General features: G+C 43.3%; 1 protein-coding gene and 1 pseudogene across 1 annotated transcript in view; both read left to right on the top strand.

Annotated features, from left to right (window-relative positions):
* The first annotated feature begins 973 nt into the window (after positions 1-973).
* Positions 974-27000, top strand: part of DDX6 (DEAD-box helicase 6) — a 75565-nt gene continuing 49538 nt past the window's right edge. Inside the window, exons 1-2 of the mRNA XM_077456852.1 lie at positions 974-1169; positions 11875-12344. Of these exons, the coding sequence (XP_077312978.1) occupies positions 12148-12344 (197 nt within the window). The 5' untranslated portion in view covers positions 974-1169; positions 11875-12147. The remainder of the gene's footprint in view (positions 1170-11874; positions 12345-27000) is intronic.
* On the top strand, positions 24486-24601 carry LOC143934738 (5S ribosomal RNA; annotated as a pseudogene).

Genomic DNA, 27000 nt, shown 5'->3' with positions numbered 1-27000 from the left:
ATGGACACTTACCTGTCCCAGGGTCCAGCGATGTCGGCGGCAGATGACAAGCAATCGCTCGTCTCTCTGCTGCCCCCGCCGCCATCCTGTCAGGGAATCGGGAAGTGAAGCATTGCGGCTTCACTGCCTGGTTCCCTACTGCGCATGCGCGAGTCGCACTGCGCATCTCCACTGGTCCCCGCTGTGTCCTGGGAACTGTGTGTTTCCCAGAACACAACGGGGGGGGGGGGGGGGGGGGCATCTGCGGCTAGCTTGTCCCGGAAGTGGGTGCAGATACCTGGATTATCCAGGTAACTGCACCCCCTCCCCCCTGAAAGGTGCCGATTGTGGCACCGGAGGGGGGGAGGGATCAGATGAGCGGAATTTCCACTTCAGGGTGGAGAACCGCTTTAAATCAGAGTTCCAAGAGCATTCCTTATGTCAGAGTCCCCCCTTACAGTGTAAGAGAACTCTACTGATTCAGATATAAAGGGGGAACTCTGTGGACTCTGTTGTAAAGGGGAGCTCTTGTGATTAACTTTATATGATTAGAAATGTTATTTAATCACAAAATATATGTATTGTTTACACTGTAAAAAAAAAACTGCAGTGCTCCGCTAAAGTGTTTCGGAGTTGACGTGACGAAAATGTGGCAACCAAGCGATAATCGCATATCCTGGTCCTTCCAGCCACAAGGGCGCACCGATTCTTGTCACAGGACTCTGGAGGCTGCATGTTATTAGCTGTGTGAGAGAGCCCTCCCTCTATCCCACTGTATACTGATAGAGACTGCAGCAGAGCTCTGCCTTTATTATATGTAGAAGAGGCGGCCTCCTGCGCTCTCCATGACGTCACACGTCTCCCCTCCCCGGGACTATCCCGTGTTGTAAACAAACACACATCTCCGCACAGCGGAAGTGTCTGAGGCCGCATATAGTCCGCGGAGTGATCCGCCCCCTCCCCCTCATACACACACACAGCCCCATTCCCCGGCGGAGGGATTCACACGCGCGGCGTAGGGAGGGTTTAAAGGAGGAAGGAAGCCATTTTGCACCTTCGACTAAAGAAAACGCGAGGCTTGAAAATAGACATTACTGATACCGAATAGCGAGAATACGAAGAGAAACACGGCATTACAGACACGGAAGAAGAGCAGAATACGGCGACGATTTGAAGTCCGAACCTTTAGGGTGCGTGTGGTGATGGGGGAGGGGTGAGCCCGGCGGAGGGAGCTCTCCGGTGGCGGAGGGGGGAGGCGGGTAGGCCTCGGCGGGGTACGCAGTATGTCTTGTGTGGGGGGCCCCGGGTTCGTACAGGGTGGGGGGTCGGCTGTGTTTGTGATGTGACGTGTACTGGGGTCACGGCTACCATTGTGAGGCCTGCTACGTCACGGAGCAATGGAGGCCTCCCGGGGAGGACGGAGGCCTCACACTTCCTAATAGTCCTTAGTATTCTATGGGGAATATCGTACAGGGCCCATGTTGTCGTCTAAGGGTCACCACATGCTGTACAATCTGATCGTACGACTAGCCTTGGAACTGTCCAATCTATAATATGGGGACCAGGATATGTGATCAGACAGGCCCTTCTACTGCATAGTTGGAAGATCCAAAGGAGATTGTACGATCGGATTGTAGTGTGTGTGTGTGTGTGTGTGTGTGGTGAGAATAATGTGCTCTGACACTGTACAACCTCCCCTCCCGGGCTGTACTTTCCTCTGGAGCTGTCGGCACCCCAACAGCTGGTCCAGGGATTTGAGATCTACATTCTTCTGTGTGCAGCGATTCTGGGACAGATCAGAGCAATTGTGATTGGTCAGCAAAGATCGTCACAGTGATCAGTCCTGGAAGTGCTGCAGAGTTATTGTCCCCGCCGTCTGGGTACAGACAGCTCACCATCTCCCCCCTTTGAGGTAAGTACAGTGGGCTCAGTTCACATTGGTGTGATGCAAGAACCCCGAAAATCCATTGCGGGTTCCCGCATCGCGCCTGAATCGCACTGCCCTCTGTAAACCGCTCCGTTTGTCAACTCAAAGATGACATCACCGGGTCACATATCGCAGTGGGAATGGTCAGTTTGGACATGAATTGGATCCCACGGGTCTGGATTCTGGTGCAGACTAAAGAAAGGATCCTTTACGACTTTCCTCCAAATGCTATGCAAAATCAGCCATAAAATGTATATGGCTGAGTTGGCATCACAGACATCGTGTTTGATTTGCAGTGTGACTCACATGTGATCTCATACAGTGCACCTGTGTGAAACGGGCCATAAAGTGGAGTTTCACCAAAAACAGCAGCTGCAGATTTTTAATACATTAGGACACTTACCTGTCCAGGGATCCCGTAATGTCCTCACCCGAAGCTGTTCTGTCCCTCGGCTCCCGAGTGCAGGCGCCGTCATCTTGTGGCTTCACAGCCTGGTTCCCTACTGCGCATGCGTGAGTCGCACTGCGAGTCCTCACTGGTCCCTGCTGTCTTCTGGGGCCTGTCTACCAGAAGACAGTGGGGAGGCTGGAGGAGGGGCTTGACACGCCTGAGATCGCTGCTTAATCTGGCGATTTACCAGAAGTGGGAGCAAATACCTGTATTAGATGGGTATCTGCCACCCCCCCCGAATGGTGCGAAATGTGACACGGGGGGGGGGGGGGGGGATAGACTGGTAAAGCAGAAGATCCATTTTTGGGTGGAACTCTTTTTAATACCATTAGTAAATGTCATTTGTTTACATTTCTTTTACTTCCAAGTTTACAGGCCTAGGCGAATGACGTCATACATCCCAGGAGTCTTCAGTAGGGGAGGAGGGGCGTTCTCAGCTAAGAACACCCTCTCTTGCTTGCCTGGCCTAAGAGTGGTTACATTTCAGTAAGTAAATGCCACATGAATCATCCGCCCTTACTGAAGATGACCTCTGCCAGAAATTGAGTGTTTTTTCAAAGTGATTGCTTTTTAAAAAAAAAAGCATGGGGACATGGATGGGGGAGTTTGCTTTGAAATGCTGCACAGAGAAGACGGGGGGGGGGGGGGGGGGGGGAGAGAATTCCAACTTCCTACACCATCTGCAGGGGGTATACACAGCTTAGTCCTCCGCAGGTAAGTACAGCAGATGTGCAAGGTTTACCATTTCATTTTTTTTCTGAATGTGATTGTAGCCGTATTAGTGCAATTGTGACAGAGAAAATTGAGTACCGTCAGTGATACTTTTTTTATTTGCACTAACATACAATTTTTCAGGACAAGCTTTCGGGTATGTCCCCTTCTTCAAGGTCCAAGCAGTACTGATTTACAAATTTTTAAGCAGAATGTAAAAACAAAACAAAAAAAAAAACACCTCTGAGGGAAAGAAGAGAAAAAAAGACAAAAACAAAAAATCTCACTAACTCTTTTATCTTTATTGCCATTGATTTGTATGTGTTTTTTTTGTTTTTTTCTCTTTCCCTCAGAGGTGTTTTTTAAGCAGAATGTAAAAAAAAAAAAAAAAAAAAAATTTGTAAATCAGTACTGCTTGGACCTTGAAGAAGGGGACATACCCGAAAGCTTGTCCTGAAAAATTGTATGTTAGTGCAAATAAAAAAAGTATCACGGACAGTACTCTATTTTTTTTCTGAAAATACAAACCCACATTTTAAAGTGGAAATTCCCCCTTTTCATCAATATTGACAATTTTTTTTCCCCCATGCTGCTAGCATTAGTAAATAACATTTACGTGTTAAACTTTTTTACAGTTCTTTAGTTACTTTCTGGCCTAGACAAATGCCATACATGGCAGGTGTCTTCAGTAGGGGAGGAGGGGCTTTCTTAGCTAAGCTCACCCTCTTCTGCTTGCATGCTTGAGCTAAGGGTTGGCAGATTTCAGGAAGTAAAGGCAATGCTACATGAATCTGCCCTTACTCAAGATGGCAGAAATGTTAGGGGGAGTTCAAAGTTATTTCTCAAAAAAATAATGCATGGAGACATTGATGGATGTGGGAGTTTGCTTTGAATATTAAAAATTTATGAAATGGTTGTTTTTTTGTTTTTGTTTTTTTGTGCTCAGATGAAGTGTAGTTCTGCTTTAAGTGTTGAAAAACTCTTTAAGACTTTCCACCTGCAAGCCAATATCCTAATGTGCTAGTATACACCACACATACTAGCACATAATGAAAGCATTACTTGAAAGTGATGCCCTCCAGCAGCACTGTCGCTGCTGCAGTGACTCGCATCTTTGCCTGGTCTTCTTGTTTCGGGCACTCAGAGTATCTGATTTGCCAGGCCGTGATGTCAAAGCCACAACACACAGGTATGCCGTTCCTTAAGAGCGCATGCACCAGTGACATCACTGGCTGCTGCTCACAAAAAGATCTAAGAAATGGTGCACGTTTAGGAGCTATTTTACATACAGGTGAGCTATGTTGGCTTACCTGTAGGTAAAAATAAAATTGTCAATTTTACTGATACTTTAAGCATTTGGAGACCAGGCCTTCTGATGCTTTTTGGTTAAAAATCTAATTTTTTTTTTCTAAGAAAATTACTTGGAACCCCCAAACATTTTATATATATTTTAGCAGAGACCCTTGAGAATAAAATAACGGTTGTTGCAGTTTTTTGCAACACTGTTTGCATGGCTTTTTTTTTTTCAAAGAAAACATATGCATGTGCATGTTTATATATGCATGTGCAGCCTACATATGCGTTTCCCTCTGCACGAGGGGATCGGGCGCTTTAAAAACATTTCCATTTTATTTTTTACACAATCCCTATACAATTTTTATCACAAATGTAAACCTCCCTTGTGATGACTTAAAAAAAATTTGTGATAAAGCATAACAGGTCCCCCTTTTATGGTCTATAAGATCCCAGCTGTAAAAAAAAGTTAAAAAAAAAAAATTGCACTTTACATCTGCCCTAAACCAGAAGTGACATTGCTCCTGGCCTCCTAGATCAGAGGTGAGACTATCTGGTCTCTCCTCACCTCTGGCCAGCTGCATGAACTGCTGGATCATTTCCCAGGCTTGCTGGTGAGAATGGTAAGCCCAAACAAACGCCGGTGGGAGTGGCAGTACGACCCCCTCCTGCTTCTAAAAGGCTAATTGGCTTTTAATTAAAGCGGAGGTCCACCCTAAAATCGACCTCCGCTCATCGGAATCCCCCCCCCCCCCTCCGGCGCCACAACCGGCACCTTTCAGGGGGGAGGGGGGTGCAGTTACCTGGATAATCCAGGTAACTGCACCCACTTCCGGGCTAGCTCTCTGCGGAACGGGGCGTATGTTCCGCAGCGCCCGCCCCCTTCAGCAAGTGCCCCGCTGCCTGCTGGGAAACACACAGCTCCCAGAGGCAGCGGGGACCGTCCGGATTGCGCCGCGCGGCTCGCGCATGCGCAGTAGGGAACCGGGAAATGAAGCCGAAAGGCTCCATTTCCTGATTCCCATACCCAAGATGGCGGCGGGACCCGGCAGCCGAGCGAGCGATCGGCTTCGGGTGCTGACATCGCGGGCGCGCTGGACAGGTAAGTGTCACTATTTAAAAGTCAGCAGCTGCAGTATTTGTAGCTGCTGGCTTTTTAAAAAAAAAAAAAACGCGGAGTCCCGGTGGACTCCCGCTTTAAGCAAATCGTCAGCTGAAAATATTAATACTGGGTTTATGGCTGACAGCTGCAGCCATAGCCCTAGTAAACGGATTCAAACCCATAATGTAACTGTAAGGGGATCTTGAAGCGGTTAAAGTGGTTGTAAAGGCACAAGGTTTTTTATGCATGAAGTTAAAAACAACCTGTGTGCAGCAGCCCCTCCAATGCTTACCTGAGCACCCCCTCAATCCAGCAATGCTGGGGACTCGCACTCCTGATTGACATTGGCTCCCGCTGCTGCCAAAAGGCAATCGAGACGTAGGGGTTGAGGACAAGCTGTGGCTCCATGTGAGTTGGGAGTGTGCCTGCTGGGGTGTCCCCACTATGCTGTGGGGGCACCCAACAGGAGGGACAAGCCAGGAGCACTGGTGTGGGACCCGAGTATCCGGGCTGCTCTGTGCAAAAACCACTGTACAGAATTTGTAAGAGTGTGTGTATCTATATCTTATTTTCACGCATTTTTCTTTTTCTAACACCCTAGAGAATAAAATGCAATACTTTGTTACACTGTATTTGCGCAGCGGTCTTGCAAGCGCACTTTTTTTTGGGGGGGGGGGGAAATCCTTTAACTGCTTACTAAACGCCACACGAAGATGTACGTCCCTTTTTTGAAGAGGGATATCTCGGTAATGGCAGCAGCTGCTGCCACAACCGAGGTATCCATCTCTTCAGGCGGTTGTTCAGTAAACGATAATGGTGGTCTGAGGCGGATTCGCTGTGAGATCACCGCTATTGGCAGTGGGAGAGGTGCTCCCGTGCCCTGAGCCATCGGCAGCAGAGGAGGTGATCGGTTCCTGTCCGTGGCTGGGTATGGAGACGAGTGAGGCTATGATGGCCCCCAACAGCCTCCATACCATAGGGTGGAAGCGACGTCAAAATGTCACTTCCTTCCATATGTCTTAAAGGGAATGAGTGGCCTCATCTAGTAGTATTGAATATATAGACATGTATAAACTGTACCATTATCCAAATTTACTTAGAATAAATATATTGCGAGTCTGGACCCCACTCCAGATTCACCAAGGAAGAACAGGCAGATGGACTATCTAAGTACAGGTAGAAGATAAACATCATGAATACAAAACAAATGTAAAATATACAAAATGTATTAATACAAAAACAGGAAGTGATAAAAAATATACACAGATGAATTGGTATTTCAACTAGTTTTGTGGGTTTGCCGCTTCATCAGGAAATACATCTACAAAAATAAGAATACAATAATGCATAGAAATTTCACACAAGAAAATTTTAGAATGTGATACAAAGGGGAAGGGGGGAAGTTTGTACTGGACAGTGATCAGTAACTCAATCACCCAAAAATTGTAGTCTGAGTCTTGAATCAATCTCTAGCTTCAAAGGTGGAAATCAGATGGAGAGATAAAATGAGAGAGATACCGTAAGTTGGATACAAGTACCATAGGGAAATGTATCATACAGGCTTGAAGTGCTAGAACCAGCCATCATGGAGAGTAGCGCCTATCCACACCAAACGTGATCACATAAAGATTAAAAGCAAAATAAGCTTAGCTTACGCTTCTCACATTGCTTTTAATCTTGTGTGATCACATTTTGTCACATCTGTTTTACTTTAAGATGTTAACGTTCTAGATAATTTTTGACCTGCACTATTGGTGTTCTTTGCTTTTTTTTGTTTTTTACACTGTGGGATTGTTCCGAGACATTTTAATGCTCTTGAATTTTTGAACTTTAAGTGTATGCTTTTTTCCTGGTGTTTGGGTTTAGTTTTTTGTATTTTAGTATTTGGCTAGATTAAGGCTTACCTGTAGGTGCCAGAAATATCTCCTAAACCTACAAGGTTTAGGAAATATTTGCAAAAGACAGGCACCGCAGTCTACGGCTCGCATGCCCACTGAGCGTGCTGTTGCTAACAGCAATCATGCCATTAGCAGCGGCTCCCGCACGCATGCGTGGGAGTGACGTCATCATGGCTCCGGCCAAATCGGTCACAATCACGATGCATAGTAGCCCATTATGCTTTACCTTTGCAGGGAAACAAAGGAAGTAAAACCCATCAGGGTTTACTTCCTCTTTAACAAAAAAAGTGTTCACATGGGAAGATAAATGTGCCTCGACTACTAGAACTCCCTCCTCATTGGCTTACCTCTACATACTCCACCCCCTTCAATCCATCATAAATACTGCTGCCAGACTCATCCACATTACCAATTGCTCTGTCTGCTACTGTCAATCCATTCACTGGCCTCTGATCACCCAAAAAATTAAATTCTAAATACTAACTACTTACAAAGCCATCCACAATTTAGCCCCCAGCTATATCGCTGACCTAGTCTCAAAGTACCAACCTAATCATTCTTTGTTCTTCAAGACCTCCTGCTCTCTAGCTCCCTCATCGCCTCCTCTAATGCCAGGACTTTTCCAGAGCCTCTCCAATCCTAGGGAACTCCTTACCCCATCTGTCCTATTATCTTACTCTATTGGCTTTTAGACAATCCCTGAAAACATTCCTTTTCAGAAAAGCCTAGCCTACACACAACTTTATGTTCATTTTCTCCATCTGATCATCCCCCACATCTGTTGCATTTTGTTCCCTTTGACCCTCCCTTCTAGACTGTAAGCTCTAATGAGCAGGACCCGCTGATCCCTCCTGTATGGAGGAATTTTGGAACTGCCTCAATGTTGTAAAGTGCTGCGCAAACATTTGGCGATATTTAAACCCTGTATAATGTCTTTTTATACCAGGCCTTAGTGCTATAACTAGTACGCCATGGTTTGTTGGGTGCAAAACTGCTTTAACATCTAAGATCTTCGTATGAATGTAGGGAAAGTGGCTTCTAAAAGCCTCCTTTGCTTGAAGCAAAGCAAGTACTCAAGTAGTATGAAGTTGGCCATAGGCATGAGTCTTGGCTCTATGCACTGGGCAGGCAGCTCAGCTTCATCTCAGGGAAAAAGTAATGATCTGCAAGTAAAACATAAGATTCCTCACTGAACAGTTGATGGACATGGTTTACAATGGTCTCAATTCTCTGCGCTTTAACACAGGGATGAGGATCCGTAAGCCATGTGCCTGTATTTTTTTAACTTATTGGAATCCACTGGATAGAACTTTTCCTTTTAAGAATAAGGATCGTTCTGGTGTGTTGGCTTTGAACGGAACCTGGGGGAAAAAAATGCTGTATTTGAACGTGGCACATATTTTGAGTTTTTATTGTAGTATTTAGCTAGATCCAAGCCAGACCAATAAAATCTGATCTAATGTGCCGTTTACATTTTTTTTTGTAAATATTTATCGCTTGCACCCAAGCAATGTTCCCTCACTGGAGCTTAGACTTGCTTTTGGTCTTTTGTTACTCTGTTCAGCCAACAGGGTGGGAGAAAAGGACGTATATGTATTTACATACATGAAAGCTAAGGGAACACATGGGCAAAGAAAAGGTTAAGCAAATGTAAACCCTTAACACACAGGCATTCTAAATGGGTGGTGGTTTGGTCACGTTTTACCACTTCCACATAGTTTGGTTCACCATTATATTGGTTTAAGGATTTTGTTTGCATCTTTCTCACCATGTAGACGTTTTATCATATCCTGCATGAAAGCACTTTATTTGGAATATTGTATATATTTTAGCACGTTATCACTTTATTGCTGTTGTATAGCACATTTTTTCCTTTCACTATTTGGATTTTAAGTTTGAAAGCGCAGCGTACATCGAAAATTACCCAATGCGGTGTTTTCAGGCTTTGCTGCTTCTGAAAACGCTCCCATTGGAGTCTATGTGAACCTTTTTAGTATACTTTTCACGTGTTCATTCTTTGTTACATGTCAGTGCTGCTAATCTCTGCAGCCACATGAAATGGTTTAGACAAACCATTTACCACTGAGTACCTACAATGATCAACTTTTTTTATTCCTCTACTACAGTGTGAGCTAGAGTAGGCTTTAATCTTTTAGTGTCTGCTAGTATGGCTAACACTCCCCTCCAGACTGACAATCCCAGACACTGACTGGCCAGATTACCAGGTAAAAGCCTAAAAATGAATGCAGCCACATCTAAGGATTGGTAAGCCTTAAAGGGGAGTTTCCCCTTAAAAAAAAATTAAGTCAGTAGCTAAAAATACTGCAGCTGCTGACTTTTTTAATAATCGGACACTTACCTGCCCCAGGGTCCAGCGATGCGGCGGCATGAAGCCCTGCTTGTCCCCCCCAACCCCCTCCCCGTGTCACTGGCATTGCAACTGCTGTGATTGGCCGCGCAGTCATCCAGGACCTGTCATGTGTCCCAGATGACTGATGGGGGGGGGGGGGGGGAGGAGCTGAACCCTTCCTGCGCCGAGGGGAAGTGGCGTAAGGAGGCAGACTGAGGGACCCCTAGCAACAGGCATTTAGAGGTGAGTTAAAATGCAAAACACTTTTTTTTTTTTTTTTCACCACTTTAATGTACATCGGATGTTTTGGAACCTCTCATGAGCGATTTAACTTGACAGATAGTAACTTTTCAAAATGTCCCTTTTGCCCCATTTACATGCTGCATTTGTGTTTAGGAGTTTGTTTGAAAAAAAGTCAAAGTATTTCCATTAACCACTTGCCGATGGCTGGCCGTCTAACATCCTCAGATTTGTGTGGGGAAATATGAACGACGCCTGCAGCTACAGGCATCATTCAAATATCTGCTTTTTTTTTAGCCTGCGATTCCCTACGCCATAAGAATGATTTCCTGCGCTTTGCTGTAAAAAAAACGAAAAGCTTATAAAATGCTTTCCATTAAAATCCATAAATGTTTTCACACTGGGGCAGTGTGGTGAAAATCCGGCATGCAGCATCTTTGGGGCATGTTTGGAGAGCTAAAAGTACCTCAAACGTTCCTCCATTAAAATCAATGGCAAGTGCTGGAATAGTGCTTTGAAGTCCTCAAAATAGTTTTTGGAGCAGTTTTCACATGTGATTTTATTTTTAAGCACACTGTAAATGCCTTCAATGCACTGCAAAAGTGGATAGTTTTATGGCATTTTTTTTTTACTAGTAATGGCGGCGATCAGCTTTTTTTTTTTTTTGACATGGCAGACACATCAGACATTTTTGGGACCGCTGTCATTTATACAGCAATCTTTGCCATACAAATTCCTGTGTAAATTACACTGGCAGTGAAGGGGTTAACCAGGGGGTGGCAGTGTAGGTTAAGTGTGACCTAGGGGCGTGTTAGTAACTGTGGGGAGCTGGGCTGTGTTAGCGAACACTGATCTGCTCCAATCACAGGGAGCAGAGATCATTGTCACTTGTTGCTAGGTAGAATGGGGAGATGCTGTTTACATTGGTATCTCCCCGTTCAGCCTCCCCGTGAGAACATCACAGGTATCCCCGCAGCTATCGAGTCCGTGGAACCCGCGACCGGACTCATGGGGGTCTTGACCGGCGTGCGCCGCCAGCGGCAATTTCAAATGGACGTACCTGTATGCCAATTTGCCTGCTCGTGCCATTCTGCTGACGTACATAATCATGCACCGGTCAGGAAGTGGTTAATGACCCCTAGAGTCTCCCCTGTTGTCCTAATGAATTGAATGCCATGCAGATCATACAGCATTAGATTCTTCCCCAGTCAATACAGGCTTTGGGAATTGACATGTAGACCCAGAAGTGGCATTTAACACACTGCTTTTGCGTTATCAAGGAGGCGAGCGCACATTTGCTCAGAAAAGTTTGACTTCATATTAAATGGTTGTGTTAAATCTGATTGAAAATTGTATCGTGCATGGCCAGCTTAAGTGTACCCCCAAAAATTTGGTATGTATCCCATTGTAAGATCTGTATAGCACTGCTGCCTCCTGATGGCTAGTCTATCAAACTCATGAACAGGCTCCTCCTACACTTGTCTTGGGCTGTGTTGTAACTGTACAGTCTCCTTTTATTTTGTACAATGCTGCACAAACGGCTCTATAAAAATCCTCTTATAATAATCACATCACTGCTTTGCTGCACATTGTTCTTGCTGGGGGCACTGGCATTAAGAAGGGAAACGGCTTCTTCCAAGGAAGGTGGCTGCTTTCACACACAGAATAAGGTTTGGTAAGTCCGCCATGGGGGGAGAATCGGCTACAGGGAGAACACTGGCAATACTAGTTCCTAGTACTTTGCTCTAGGACTTTTGTTTGACTTCAGGAGTTCAGTCCCTCTGAGCTGGAAAATGTGAAGGGTACAGAGCACTTGTTGGCTGCAAAGGGAAAATACAAAAAAATTAATGTTCAAATTTTTATTTTTTTTTGTTTAGCTGCTTAGTTTTTTTCTGTTTAACAATTTTTTTTTTTTTCTTTTAGGTTGCAATCGTTGAATAAAAGTGAATTTCATCAATGTCCGAGGGCTTTTTTTTTATAAAGTTGAATTTGTGCATCAGAACAAGTGATTTCATAGTTCAAAGACTTTAAGAAGAACAAGCACTTGTTTTAAGTTGCATTTAAGGACTCATTTACTGAGCAAGACATTATCTCTTCATTTGAAGAGTCCTATAAACTATTAGTCTCTGTACTGACTTTCAGAACTTGTGAAGCTGAAAGAAACTTACAAAGGGACACTTAAAAAACAAAAACAAAATGAGCACCACGAGAACAGAGAACCCTGTTTTAATGGGTCTGTCCAGTCAGAATGGGCAGTTGAGGGGCCCAGTGAAACAAAGCCAAGGGCCTGGAAATGGGGGAACACAGACACAGCAAATAAACCAGCTGAAAAATGCCAGCACAATCAATAACGGAAGTCAGCAGCAAGCACAGAGTATGGGCAGTGGTATTAAGTAAGTATGTTGGGTTTTTTCTCCCCTGTGTAGTGGATGTTTAAGTATATATCTATACTGTTCTCAGTGGATATGTCAATTTGCCCACTTCAATTTTTTTTTTTTTTTTTTTTTCCTGTGCCATATTAGCTTTCTTAGTCATTTGTGCCTTATTACTCTTTATTAGCCCACCAGCAGCAGCAGCACATGAACATGCCCCTTGCTTCAAAATGTGGATCAGGTATGGACTCTGCTGCAGATTAGCTGGATCGGCTGATTCCTGGTGCCTTTCAGACTTGGGTCTGGACACAACTAAGCTCATCTGCAGTTATCAATACTGTAGGTCTCCTGTATGGCAACATACAGGTCTAAGACACCCAAGTGTACCTTAGGGGTGTTTCCAAATTGTCTAGGTTTTAATTTGGTGTCTATCATGGTGACCTAACCACCTTGTGATATTCCCCTGCCATCTACCCTTCTACAGAATGACATTTTTCAAATACATTTTAGAATGTCTAATTAAATGAGGGCTTGACAAATTTGCTTGTAATCCAGGAGCCAGCTAAAATTAGGAGTCAACAAGGAGACAAAACACCACCCCCCCCCCCTCCCGCTATGTTCTGCACTTTACCGCTTACTGTGGCAGTCGGTAACGGCAGAGGTGATGCGGACCTGACTTCTCCAAGTCATTGCAGGGCGGAAGTGACGTCAAATCATCACTTCTGCCCATAGCTCTTAAAAGGGAGATTTTATTTTTAGAGTTTTCAAATGCCAATTTTTTTTTTTTTTTATGCGTTTTAGATCTGAGGTCTTTTTGACCCCAGATCTCATATTTAAGGAGGGCCTGTCATGCTTTTTTCTACTACAAGGGATTTTTACATTCCTTGTAATGGGAATAAAAGTGACACAATTCTTTATTATTTTTTCTTAAAAGAACAATGAAAAAAATAAGGAAAAAAATACTTTCTAAACGTGCCCTGTCCCGCCGAGCTCATGTGCAGAAGTGACTGCATACGTGAGTAGTGCCCACATATGAAAGCAGTGTTCAAACCACACATGTGAGGTAGTGCCATGATCAGTAGGGCGAGATCAATAATTCTACCCCTAGACTTCCTCTAACTCAAAACATGCAACCTGTAGAATTTTTTTTAACCGTCACCTATGGAGATTTTAAAGGTTAAGTTTGTTGCCATTCCACAAGCAGACGCAATTTTGAAGCGTGACATGTTGGGTATCAATTTACTCGGCGTAACATTATTTTTCACAATATAAAAAAATTGGTCTAACTTTACGGTCTTATTTTTTTTCATTTAAAGTGTTTTTTCCCCAAAAAAGTGAGCTTGTAAGTCCGCTGCACAAATGCAGTGTAACAAAGTATTGCAGAGACTGCCCTTTTATTCTCTAGGGTGTTAGAATAAAAAAATGTATATGTATGTTTTGGGGGTTCTAAGTAAAGGGAAGGAGATGGGCAGGCAGGGGAAGCATTGGTGGTTGTCTTGTCATACCAACAGCCACCACAAGAGGGTATTTGAGGAGGAACCATAGGACTGCAGAAGGCTGCAAAGCCGCGGCCTCAATTACGACGCAATCGTGCTGGGGGGGGGGGGGGGTCGCACAGGGAATACTGATTGGTGCAGCTCAAACAAGAATAGTAGTCTGGTCATATTGCTGCTGTACAGGATGCAGTAATGTGGTTCTATACTACGCGGTGTGTTCTCTTGGATCTGTGGATTGCAGTTGGCTTTATTTTTGTTCCTCCTGGCTGGGTACCATTAAAGTGAGTGGGATCAGGGTACCAATATATGCTGTGGTGTGCTGCATTCCTAGTGCCCTTCTACACAAGCACCATTGATATCACTTTAGAAATCAGTCACTATAATTCACTTTCTTGTTCATATTTAGGCATGAACTCTTAATGCCTCTTACTTGTATGATCCATGTATGAAATGTTTCATGTTTATTTTGTGATATTTGAATTGTGCACAGTCGCGTTGGGTAGGAGCAGTTTTCTTTTTCCATATAAAAGGTCCCAAAACCATAAACTTGGTGGGAAAAACTCCACAGTGGAAATAGTCACATAAAGGTCCTAAAACGCATGAGAACTTTTCCAGTGGCCTGTGAGATGAACCCCCCCCCCCCCCCCCCCCTAGACATCGGACCACCTCAAAACATCATAAATTGACCATGGGGAGAGGGAAAGGACAGACCCATAGTGCAATACTGTCATACAGCTTTAGTATAAAAGGCACCAATAAGTACTCGCATGAGGAAGAACAAAGTACAGCATGTATTGGCTAAATGCTGTCCGCCCACAAGTACAATGACATGAGCCACTCAAGGTTTGCAAAATATTTAGTTGCAAGAGTAAAGCTGGCAATACACTTTTCTTAAGTTGCCTTTAATCATGTCGTGCAAGAGCCTTGCCCAATTGCATACAAATTGAAGGTGTTTAGGTTTGACCTCAAATATGTGGCTTTGGTAAATCTAATGGAAAATTGGACATTGTATAATGTAGAGCTGCACGATTAATCGTTATCGTGATTTTTTTTTTTCATTTTTCCCCTTGCAATCTTGAAAATTTCCCAATTCTTTCTATGCAGAGAATTCTGTCTGCTCGGCTAAAGCCAACAGCCTTCAAATAGGGGAAAAAAGGGCAGTCTGACAAGAATCTCAACATTCTTTAGCAGTGAAACTTAGTGGTGTTCCACCCCCCCAAAAAACCCCCCCACAAATGTGGCAAAAAAATGGCTGTTACTAGAGGGTCCCTCGTAGGCTGCCTCCTTCAGTGCCTGGGCTCTTGACGTCACTTCCTCTCAGCGCAGGAAGGGCTCAGCTCTGCCCCTCCCTCTTGTCAATCATCTGAGACATCTGACAGGTCCCAGTAGTTTGCGCAATCGCCCCGCTTTAAGTAAAAACATTGTAGCAATTTGTCCTTTAGATCAAAGGAATACAATTTTCTGTGAAATGGAGGGAAGTTAAGCACTTAAACGTTAAACGTTTTTCTGACATTTGTTGGTTTCAACTTCAAGTTAAAATCCTTTTTTGCTAGGAAATTACTTAAAACCCCCATGCATTGTATATATGTTTAGTAAAGACCATAGAGCATAAAATGGTGGCTGCACTTTTGTCACACTGTATTTGTGCAGCAGTTGTTCAAATGCAATATTTTGGGAAAAAATTACTTTTAGTGAATTAAAATGTAAAGTTAGCCCAACTTCTTTTTTTTTGTGTGTGTAATGTAAAATTTTACGCTGCGAGAATCATGATCGAATCGTGATCTTTTCTAAGCAAAAAAATCATGATTCTCATTTTGCCAAGAATTGTGCAGCTCTAGTATTTATGTATGGCCAGCCTAAGTCTTCGTTACCAGCGCTTCTAATATCTCTGGTAAGAGGCTGTTTGGAGCACATTGATCGTGTGATAACTATTCAGCACTTTCTCACCTGTGGATGAACTTTCCACTGAAGTTTTTATTTGTAAGTAATTGTGGTTTTGGGACATTTTATGAATGCATTATATTTTTGATGTCCTGTATTGGGCTATGGTTTTGTGCTTGTGCAATAGATGTGTTTAGTGAAGATAAATGCTGGTCTTTCTGCACATAGTATGAATGAACATTCCATTTTTATTGACCGGTAACTGCTAATTTGCTCTCCTGTAGAAATCAAGTTGCTGTAATGTTCTGACATCAGTGCTATCAAAGATCTGTCTATTAATCCAACAGAATGTGGTGGCTTCATTCCTAGTCTGTGTGGGTTTTTTTTGTTTTTTGTTTTTTTACACACAGATCCATGTCCTGTCAGGGGAGAGTGTTTGTGGGTCCCTAGTATATAGGAACACTGATCGGTCCCCCCCCAAGTTAGAATCACTCCCTATGTAACACATTTAACCCATTGATCACCCCTAGTATTAACTCTTTCCCTGTCAGTGACATTTTATACAGTAATCAATGGCTGTTTATAACAATGATTGCTGTACAAGTGTCCGATCTGTCCGCCACAATGTTGGAGTATGGATAAAAATTGCAGATCACAATCATTGCTAGTAGTAAAAAAAAGCCATAAATCAATAACGCTATAGCTTTTGCGGAAACCAATCAATGTGTGCTGCTTGTGATTTTTTTTTTTCTCCCCCAAAAGTAGAATACATATAGGCCTAAAGTGAGGAATAACTTTTTATTTTTTTTTGTTTATAGTGCAAAAAATAAAAACCGCTGAAGTAATCAAATACCACCAAAAGAGCTGTGTGAAAATGATCAAATTTGGGTACAGTGTTGCATGACTGCAATTGTCATTCAAAATGTTACAGCTCTGAAAATTGGCCTGGGCAGGAAAGGGGTGAAAATGCCTGTTATTAAAGTGGTTAACCGCTTGCCGACTGTCTCATACAGGCAAACTTACCTGTACATTGCCCTTTAAGAGGCGGCGGACTGCAGGTACGCTGCCGGCGGCACGTGTGCGCGGCATGCTCCATGAGTCGGGAGGTGAGGCCCGTGGACTCTATCGCCGCGGGGATACCCCGCAATCGTCTAACGGGAAATGCTAATGTAAACAAGCAGCTCCCTGTTCTGCCTAGTGACAGTCACTGATCTCTGCTCCCTGTGATGGGGAGCAGAGATCAGTGACGTGTTACACGTAGCCACGCCCCCACAGTTGGCAACACTCCAAGAACACACTTAACTGCCCCCTAGTGATTAACCCCTTCACTGCCAGTGTTATTTACACAGGAATCAGTGCATTTGTATAGCACTGATTGCTGTATAAATGACAATGGTCCCAAAAAATGTCCGATGTGTCCGCCATAATGTCGTAGTCGCAATAAAAATCACTGATCGCCAACATTACTAGTAAAAATTTTTTTTATAAGAACGCCATAACTATCCCCTATTTTGTAAGCGCTATAACTTTTATAGTGATGCAGTGCCGAAACACAAAGTGCTCTGGTCAGAAAGGGGCTAAATTCTTCCGGGGCTGACGTGGTTAAGGGTGACTCCACTTTGAAGGGGGGGGGGGGGGGGGAATATAGCACATATAATTGAGACACAAATTTTGTAATTGAATGTTAAAAATTACCTTTTTTGCTTTTCAATCTGCAGCCACTGTAAATTTCTGAGAATGCATTGTAATATGGCTCCCCAGAATAATAATTTCCTGCTTGATTGGCTCCCCAGTTTTCTCAGAGGTCTGCCTAAGGAGTCATATTTCGGGCATCCCCTGCAACAAAAGTGCAATTTTTTGAGAGATTTCAATAGGAACATGTCTAAAGGGATGCAGGACCAGCAGATTTCTTAACCACTTTCAGACTGGACCATTTTGCTGGCTTAAGACCAGACCACTTTTTGCGATTCGGCATTGCGCCACTTTGACAATTGCGCTGTCATGCGAAGTGGCTCCAAAACAAAATTGACGTCCTTTTTTCCCACCAATAGAGCTTTCTTTTGGTGGTATTTGATCACCCCTGCGGTTTTATTTTTTGCGCTATAATCAAAAATAGAGCGACCATTTTGAGAAAAATGCATTTTTTTATTTTTTTTGTTATAATATCCCTCGAAAATATATAAAACATTTTTTCCCTCAGTTTAGGCCGATGCGTATTCTACATATTTTTGGTAAAAATCACAATAAGCGACTACTTGGTTTGGGCAAAAGTTCTAGCGTTTACAAAATAGTGGTTAGTTTTATGGCTTTTATTTTTTTTTTTTTTCTAGTAATGGTGGCAATCAGCGATTTTTTATTTTTTTTTTTTAATTGTGACTGCGACATTATGGCAGACACATCGGACATTTTTGGGACCATTGTCATTTATACAGCAATCGCTGCTATATAAATGCACTGATTCCTGTGTAAATGACCCTGGCAGTGAAGGGGTTAACCAGTGGGGGGCAGTGTAGGGGTTAGTGTTCCTAGGGGTGTTACTAACTGTTGGGGGTTGGGCTTTCATTTAGTGAACACTGATCTCTGCTCAAATTACATGGAGCAGAGATCAGTGTCACTAGTTGCTAGGCAGAGCGGGGCGATGCTATTTACAATGGCATTTCTCTGTTCAGCCGCCCCACGGGTATGCCCACGGCGATCGAATCCGCGGGACGCGCTACTGAACTCGTGGGGGTCCCGACTGGCATGGCAGGGTGCCATTAAAGATTGGACATACCTGTATGCCAATATGCCTGCCCATGCCATTCTGCCAACCTACATCGGTGTGCGCTGGTCGGGAACTGGTTATATGTTCTGCCTAGTCCTCTCCTGAAGGTGGCACGATGACCCTAAGGTATAGAATTAAAGGAGCTCTGTCCGTAAATGTACTTCAGAGAAGGATTTTACATTGAGTCCAAAAAATTTTTCTTTTTTATTTTTTTTTTTTTCTCAGCCATGATGGGTTTTTACAAAAATAATTTGGCAACTTTAATTGCATCCCAGTGTGGGTCAAAATGTGACAGGTTCTCTTCCATTTCCCAGGACCCTCAAACTGAGGAACCTAGGGGTAGGAGAAGACAAATTCCCTCAGGGGACCGTGGTGAGGCTGATCACATCTCTAATGAGGTGTCAAATGTGGGGGAATCGGCTGCTTCAATCTTAAAGTGGATGTAAACCGGACAATTTTTTTGTCATAATGTAGAGTATAAGATTTCCTATCATTTGAGCCCAGTCTTGCCACAGAGTTAATCCAGCTCTGAGCAATCCTTTTATTCAGTGAGAAATCTTGATAGAGAAACTGTCAAATCCTCCCCCTTCCTGTGATGAACAGGTGATTTACATTTCGTGCTCTAGCCCAAGCGACTCTAATTATTCCCTCCCACTCTTTTTTTTTTTTTTTTTTTTTTCTTCTGCTGCTCTGCAAGGATTGGCTGTTTCACACCTCAGCATGATTTGGCATGCTGAAGTCATGTGGGGACTTCTCTGGGTTTTGACTGGATGTTAGTGATCATAGCAGAAGTTCAGTGTAAGAAATACACTGGAGGAAATGCATGTTGGTAGGGGGAGTGTAGAGGTGGGTGGGGAGTCTGCTGACATCACCCACCGAGCCCTGGAAAACAGACCCACCCGCAATCTGCAGTTTTTTGTCTGAGACCCCTTTCACACCAGGGTGTTTTTCAAGCGCTTTAGCGTTAAAAAAGCGCCTGTAAAGCGCTTGAAAGAAGCCTCATCTGCAATCCCAATGTGAAAGCCCAAGTGCTTTAAGAGCCCTTTCACAATGTCAGCGCCTGAAAAACGCTTGTAAAGCGCAGCTTAAACTAGCAGCGCTTTACCAGCGTTTTTCGAGCGCTATTGGGACGCTTTTAACCCCTGCTAGTGGCCAAATAAAGGGTTAAAAGCGCCCACAAAACGCTGCTGCCAATGGTGCTTTTTGGGCGTTTTACAGGCGCTTCCCATTGATTTCAATGGGAAGGGGTGCTTTAGGAGCCTTGTATTCACCACTCCAAAAGCGCTGCAAAGAAGCTGCTTGCAGGACTTTTTTTGACGCCCTGCCAGCGCAGCGCCTCGGTGTGAAAGCACTCGGGCTTTTACATTGGGATTCCAGTTGCAGCTTCTTTCAGGCGCTTTTACAAGTGCTTTTTTTTTTTTTTGACTCTAAAGGGCTTGAAAAACACCCCAGTGTGAAAGGGGTCTCATAGCAGACAGAGGGGAGACATTTGACAGATAAGTATACATGCATGAGGCATGTATATCCCTCTAGATAACCAATATTGCAGTAGTTTAGAAAGGATGAGTGGGTTTCCATCCACTTTAAGATTGGTGCAATTTCTTGCTGAATGCTCCACATTTATGTCCCCTTAACCGAGTGGGTTTGCTAAAGCCTCCAAGCTGTGCATGCCTTTTCCTGTCCATTCGTTGTTTGGAAAAGCTTTGTTTTTTTGGGGTTTTTTGTATGTGCTGCCGAAGCGAGCACTGGAAAAGCTTTTTTGTATCTGGGAGGATCACCCAGATGAGCATTATTTTGATTCCTAAAGTTTTCACACTTTATCCTATGCTGGAGGAAATTCACCAAGTAGGGTGTACCAGCAATTTAATGCTGCTATATCCCCTATGAATAAGACAGAGTTTGACTTGCCCGCTTGACAATGCTCAAATGCTTAGGAATCCAACGGATGGAATTCCTATTTAAAAACTTTTTTTTTTCTCTGCACGATTGTCTCAGCCTGCGCTGACAGTAATTGCTTAATCGTTGAGACCACTTGCCGTCTGTTGTATGATGGCCAGGTGGGGAGGGCGTCATGACATCTCTCCCTTTAAACGGGGAATGCACGTGATTGTGTACACGCATCCCTGTTTACCACGTGATCGGCCACGATGAAGTTGCCGCTGATCACGTGGTTCCGCCCCACTGTACACTGCTCATGCGGGCGTGCTGTGGCGGTGTTTCCCAGAAACACTGCTCGTCACCGACTCTGGTAAACTGCCGTTGGGCGGTGGCTGTTTACTATGTGATAGGCTGTGATCCTTTCACAGCCGATCACTAAATGAACAAACTGCAGTAACAAAATGGTACCGGTTTGCCTCCTCACACCGATCGTGTGAGGAGATTTCGGTAACATATTACCGCCTGCAGTGTACACAACACACATTGCGCCCCCCACCCAAGAAAGGACCTGTCATCACCTGTCAAAGTACCTGCACAGTTCATATGAGTACCTGTCACCAGGCCATCAGTACCCATTTGCAGGCTATGCCTCCTAGAATATAAGTTTGGGTGTTGCTTTCCAAAATGGGGTCATTTTGTAGGTAATTCAACTGTCCTGGTGCTCCTAGACTTTCAAAAATGTGGTGGATAGGAATGATGAGATGTATAAAAAAATGCTCCTAGAACGCCTGAAGGTTCTACTTCAATGTTAGGCCTCTGTATGTGGCCAGGCTGAGAGTCTCATGTGGTATTGCCATACTCGGGAAGAGTAGCAGAATGTATTTTGGGGTGTAGTTTTTGCTTATATACATGCTATGTGTTAGAAATATCTTTTAAATAAACAACTTTGTGTAAAGTTTTTTTTCCAAAAACTTCTGGAAAAAATTGAACCATTCAAAAGACTCATTAGGACTCATAAATTATACGTTGGTGTTTTCTTTCCAAAATGGGGTCATTTTGTGGGCAATTCTATTGTCCTGGTATTCCAGGGACTACAAAATTGTAATAAGTGGTTGAGAAATGAGATGTCATTTATGCTTGTAGATAGGGCTGCAACTAACTATTATTTTCATAATCGATTAGTTGGCCGATTATTGTTTCGATTAATAACCTTTAAAAAAAAAAGTAATTTTGCTGCAATTTGCATTTTTACATATTTTTTTTGGCCAATTTGTTGGGCAGATTAAAAAACACAAATTGTGTTATTACATTTCTGCAGCTTCTCCATTGAAGTCTATTGAACCAAAAAAACAAAATAGCACCATCTTGCGTTAAAAAAAAAGTCCTTGTCTTTTCCAAATACGCAGCAGCTGAAAAAAATCATGGGTGTGAACATGTCCCATAGGAAACCATGTAAATGAACTGTGTTTCTGCAAAAAGCAACAAACACGGAGGTGTGACCCAGGCCTAACATAATGGGGTTTAAAAAAAAAAAAAAAAATTTGTACAAAAAGAGCAAACAACCGCAACTGTAATGCTGCGTACACACGATCGGAATTCCGGCCAGAAAGACTGATGAGAGCTTTTCATTGGAAAATGTGACCGTGTACGCTCCATCAGAATTTAGCTGTCCGAATTTCTGCCAGCCAAAAATGTATAGCATGTTCTCAATTTCCCCGACGGAAAAACTTTCTATCGGTAATTCCGATCGCGTGTAATGCAATTCCGACACGCCAAAAATCATGCATGCTCAGATTCAACTACGAGACAGAAGCTATTGGCTACTGGCTATTGAACTTCCTTTTTCTAGTCCCGTCGTACGTGTTGTACGTCACCGCGTTATAAACTATCGGAATTTGATGTGACCGTGTGTAGGCAAGACCGCTTGAGCCGAATTCCGTTGGAATTCCATCGGGAAAACCATCAGAGCTTTTTCCGACGAGAATTCTGATCGTGTGTACGCGGCATAAGGGGTTAATTTTTTACTATGGGACAGTGAAAGTAATATTTACAGTAGCGATTTGCTCTTTTTGTACTATAAAGGGCCAATTTTAGTTTTTTTTTTAACCCCATTATGTTAGTGGCCGATTACTCGATTATGAAAATAGTAATCGATTATTTTCATAATCAATTAGTTGTCGATTAATCGATTAGTAGTTTCGGCCCTACTTGTAGAACACCTGAAGGTGCTACTTCAATGTTGGTCCTCTGTATGTGGCCAGGCTGTGTAAAAGTCTCACACAGTGGTATCGCCATACTCGAAGTACAGCAGAATGTATTTTGGGGTGTAACTTGTATGCTTATGCTGTGAGAAATAACCTGATGTGACAATTTTGTTAAAAAATAAATGTCTTTTTCCCACAATTCTTTGCAAAATGAAAACTTAAAAAAAAAAAAATCACCATTCTACTTAATACCTTGGAATGTCTACTTTCTAAAAAGGGTCATTTGTGGGGTATTTGTACTTTTCTGACTTGTTAGTGTCTCAAGAAATGAGATGCACCCGATGTACTGAAGGCCTGATCAGATGTGACTCTAACTTTCACAAAGGCCAAATAATACTTGTTTGGGTTTTTACCAAAGATATGTAGCAGTATAAATTTTAATTATAAAATAAACTAATTGGCCAAATTTTATGACCAACATAGGCATTTTTTCACAATGTAACTTTTTTTTCATAGCACTTAAAATGGTTAAGTACCACCAAATGAGAGCTCTATTTGTGTGAAAAAAATGCAGATTTCACATTGGTACAGTGTTGCATGACTGAGTAATTGTTCAAGCTGTGAGAGCACAGAAAGCTGAAAACTTGGTCTGGGCAGGTGTTCAAGTTAATCCTGCTCAGCAGGCCCAGGATCTGGCAGCTATGTTTGCAATAGTTGCTATGAGAGATTCTATCCTTCAGGCCTTGGGCCCTTCGCTAAGCACCATGCAGAAGGTCCTGGCTCGTCTTCCGTTTTGCAGTGAAACAGCCGTTTGGGGATGTTTTGGATAATGCATCTGCCATCAGGTTCAAAAGGTAATCCTCAGGGTTAACCCCAGGGACAAAGGTCTTGGGGGGGGGGGGGGGGGAACATACAAGATACTGAAGCCTCCTTTATGAGGAGGTGCCCCCACTCGCTCAATAGGGGGAATTCTGCAGTTCTCAAGGATCTGCCAGGAAGAGTGTCAAGATGAATGGGGGACTTCCTCAATAGCTCCAAGGTACAAACAAACTGGTGTTCCAAAAGTTCCTGTTTTCTTGGATAAAATGTTCCTAAGGATCCAGAGAAAAGTCTCTCAAGCATTGGACCATCTTTTGGCAAAAATTGGTCATGGTGGCCCCATGTAAGAGCAGAGGCTGGGGTTTGGTAAATCCAAATGGACATTCTGGATCTCAAAAATCTAAATTCAATTCCTGAATATAACCACTTTTTTTTTTTTATTTTTTTTTTTTTTTGCCATGGAGTCAATCCAATCAGTTATCTCCATCCTACAAGAACTTCTGGCATCAATCAAAATCCAAGATCCATACCTCCCCCCCTATGCCTATTTCCTCGCTCACTAGTAATATCTACTTTTCAAGGTGGAAAAATCTTAATTTTCAGTGTGTAGCTCTGCTTTCCTGTCTAGCTACTGCACCTTGAGTGTTTACAAAGGTTCTGGCCCCTCTTCTAGCCAGATTAAGGGCTCAAGGTATAACTAATATGGTTTACCTGGACGATCTGTTCTTGATGGTCCAGTCAGTAGCCCGCTTAGACCAAAGTATGGTCACCACATGCAACTACCTGGAATGTCATCTAGGTCGGATTCTCAGCCTAGGAGAAATCTTCTTTAAAACCACGAAAAGCGTGAAGATACTTGGGACTGATCATAGATGCACCCAGAAAAGGGTATTTTTGCTCCAGGCAAAGATCGGCGCCATAGAAGGAAGTGATTCAGGTGGTTGAAGCAAGATGAATACTTCTTCTTTTCAACTTTGCATGAGGTTGTTGGGAAAGACGTTGGCTTCAATCAAGGCTGTTCTTTATGCTCAGTTTCATTCGAGACTGCTGCAAAACCTTATCCTATCGGCTTGGAACAAAGGGTTCAAGCTCTAGATTCCCAATGTGTAGGACCCCCAAAGCCTACAGCCGTAGCATCCTGAAAGTGCCTGATCTCGTCCGATCTTGGAGGCTAAGCGGGGTCGGGCCTGTTTAGTACCCAGATGGACCACCTGGAAATACCAGGTACTGTAGGCTGGGTACACCGGAACCTCAGTTTATGGTTAATATCCAAAAATCTGCAAAGAGGAAAATCCTTCAGTTACCACGGAAGTGGCCCAGATCAGAAGTGACTTTGCCCATTCTAGAAATTCAGGCAGAGCACTTGGTTCTGAGGGCCTGACCATTCAGTTTACAGTATTGTCCTGCCAGGATTTAATCTGACTATGCCACAGCAATGGCCTATATTTATCACTAAGGGGGGCACAAGAAGTTGTGCACCCTGAGAAAAGTGAATCGTATCCTATCTTGGGCAGAAAAGAATGTACTTTGCCAATCAGTGGTCTTCATTCTAGGAATAGAAAATTTGCAGGCAGGCTACTTGAGTCGCCGGCAGTTGTTACCGGGTGAATGGTTCCTTCACCCCAATATCTTCATGTTAAAGATGGGGCATCCCAGACATCTGTTTGTCTAGGTTCAACAAAGAAATTGACAACTTTGTGTCAAAAACAAAGGATCTGCTAGCATGTGGAACAGATGCCTTGCTATTCCTATGGAATTGGTTCTCGCTGATTTATGCATTGCCTTCTATTCTGCCTGCATCCATGACTTCTTTGCAGGAAGGGAAGTCGTGATTCTTGCCTCCAGTGGGGCCCAGGAAATCTTGGTATGCAGGGATCGTAAAGATGACAATAGGGGACCCATGGACCCTACTACCTTGGCCAGACCTTTCGCAAGGTCTGGTATGCCATCCTACTTTACAAGCACTAAGTTTAACGGTTTGGCTATTGAGACCCACACTGAAGTAATGTGGGCTATTGGGTTCAGTGGTTTCTATCTTGGTTAATGCAAGGGAGCCGGCCTCCATAATTATATATTTATGGAGTCTGGGAAGCGTATGTCTCCTGGTGTGAAAGCAGGAGTTGCACGCCAGGAAATAGGTCAAAGGTGGAATCCTTGACTTTCTGCAGATGGTGAGAAAGCTGGCCCTGAGTGCTTTTTAAGGACAGGTCTCCGCCTTATTGGTATTTCAACGACCACTTGCTTTGTTTTGTTTTCTTTGGCTCGTAACTTCATTCAGGGGGTAACATGGCTTAATCCCTGGTTAGGTCACCCCTGAACCCTTGGGACTTTAGTTTTTGGCAGCATTACAAAACAGCCTTTTTTTGGATCGATATGACATATTCCCTTGGTCCCTTTTTTATTTTTTTATTTTTTTTACAAGGAAATGTTTTCAGTTAAGCATATCTGCTGCAAGAAGAGTATCAGAATTGCCTGCTTTTTCTTGTAAAGAGCCATATTCACAAGAATAAGGTAGTATTGCGCCCTGATCCTAATGTTTTACCGAAGGTAGTATCAGGTTTTTATCTAAACCAGGATCTATTTTTTTTTTTTCCCCCTCCCATAGAACTTTGTTCTATGGAAGAAAAATCACTGTTCTCAATGTGTTGAGCATTCTACTTAACCACTTAAGCCCCTGACCAATTTGCAGCCAAAGGACCAGGCCCCTTTTTGCGATTCGGCACTGCATCGCTTAAACTGACAATTGCGTGGTCGTGCGATGTGGCTCCCAAACAAAATTGGTGTCCTTTTTCCCACAATAGATCTTTCTTTTGGTATTTGATCACCTCTGCGGCTTTTATTTTTTGCACTATAAACAAAAGGTGAAAATTTTAGAATTCTTTACTTTTTGCTATAATATCCCCAAAAATATATGCACTTTTTTTCCCTCAGTTTAGGCTGATACGTATTTTTACATATTTTTGGTATAAAAAAAATCACAATTAGCGATTGGTTTGCACAAATGTTATAGCGTTTACAAAATGGAGGATAGTTTTTTTATAGCATTTTTATAAAAAAAAGTTTTACTAGTAATGGTGGAGATCAGTGTCTGATGTCACTGATAGTCTTTCCCTATAGCGGTGAACAGATGATCAGTGACAGGCTCAGTAGGAAGCATGGGGAGAAGTTTGTTTACACAAACGTTCTTCAGCTCTGTGACCTGATCGGTCCGCTGGTCCCGTGGTCTCGGAGCTCAGCACTGGGTCGTGCGCTCCCGACCCACGGCTTGGCACTTCAAGAGCAACATATAGGTACGTACTTGTGCCCAGCTGTGCCATTTTTGTTTGTATTGCCTGAAGGGCCTAAGAGGAGAGGCAGCATGGAAATCTACTAATCTAAATGGATTCCACAAGTAATCATTCTAGCTTATGGTTTAAAGAGGTAGTTTTTACCCGCTCAAATCAAAAACACTCTCCTAGGGCTGTTAGTGCTTCGTAGACAGTGCCTCACCAAGCCACTATGGCTCAAATCTACAAGGCCGCAACTTGGTCATCCATACATTTATCAGATTCTATCAGGTGGATGTAAAGACATGAGAATATTACCTTTGAGCACCGTGTACTGCAGGCAGCAGTACAAGTCCTCTGATCTCATGG

Source organism: Lithobates pipiens, unplaced genomic scaffold, assembly GCF_037356315.1.
Source record: "Lithobates pipiens isolate NorthernLeopardFrog02 unplaced genomic scaffold, aLitPip1_a1.2 Scaffold_27, whole genome shotgun sequence".
Taxonomy (NCBI): Eukaryota; Metazoa; Chordata; class Amphibia; order Anura; family Ranidae; genus Lithobates; species Lithobates pipiens.
The sequence above is the reverse complement of the archived record's forward strand: the minus strand, read 5'-3'. Positions and strand labels throughout refer to the sequence as shown.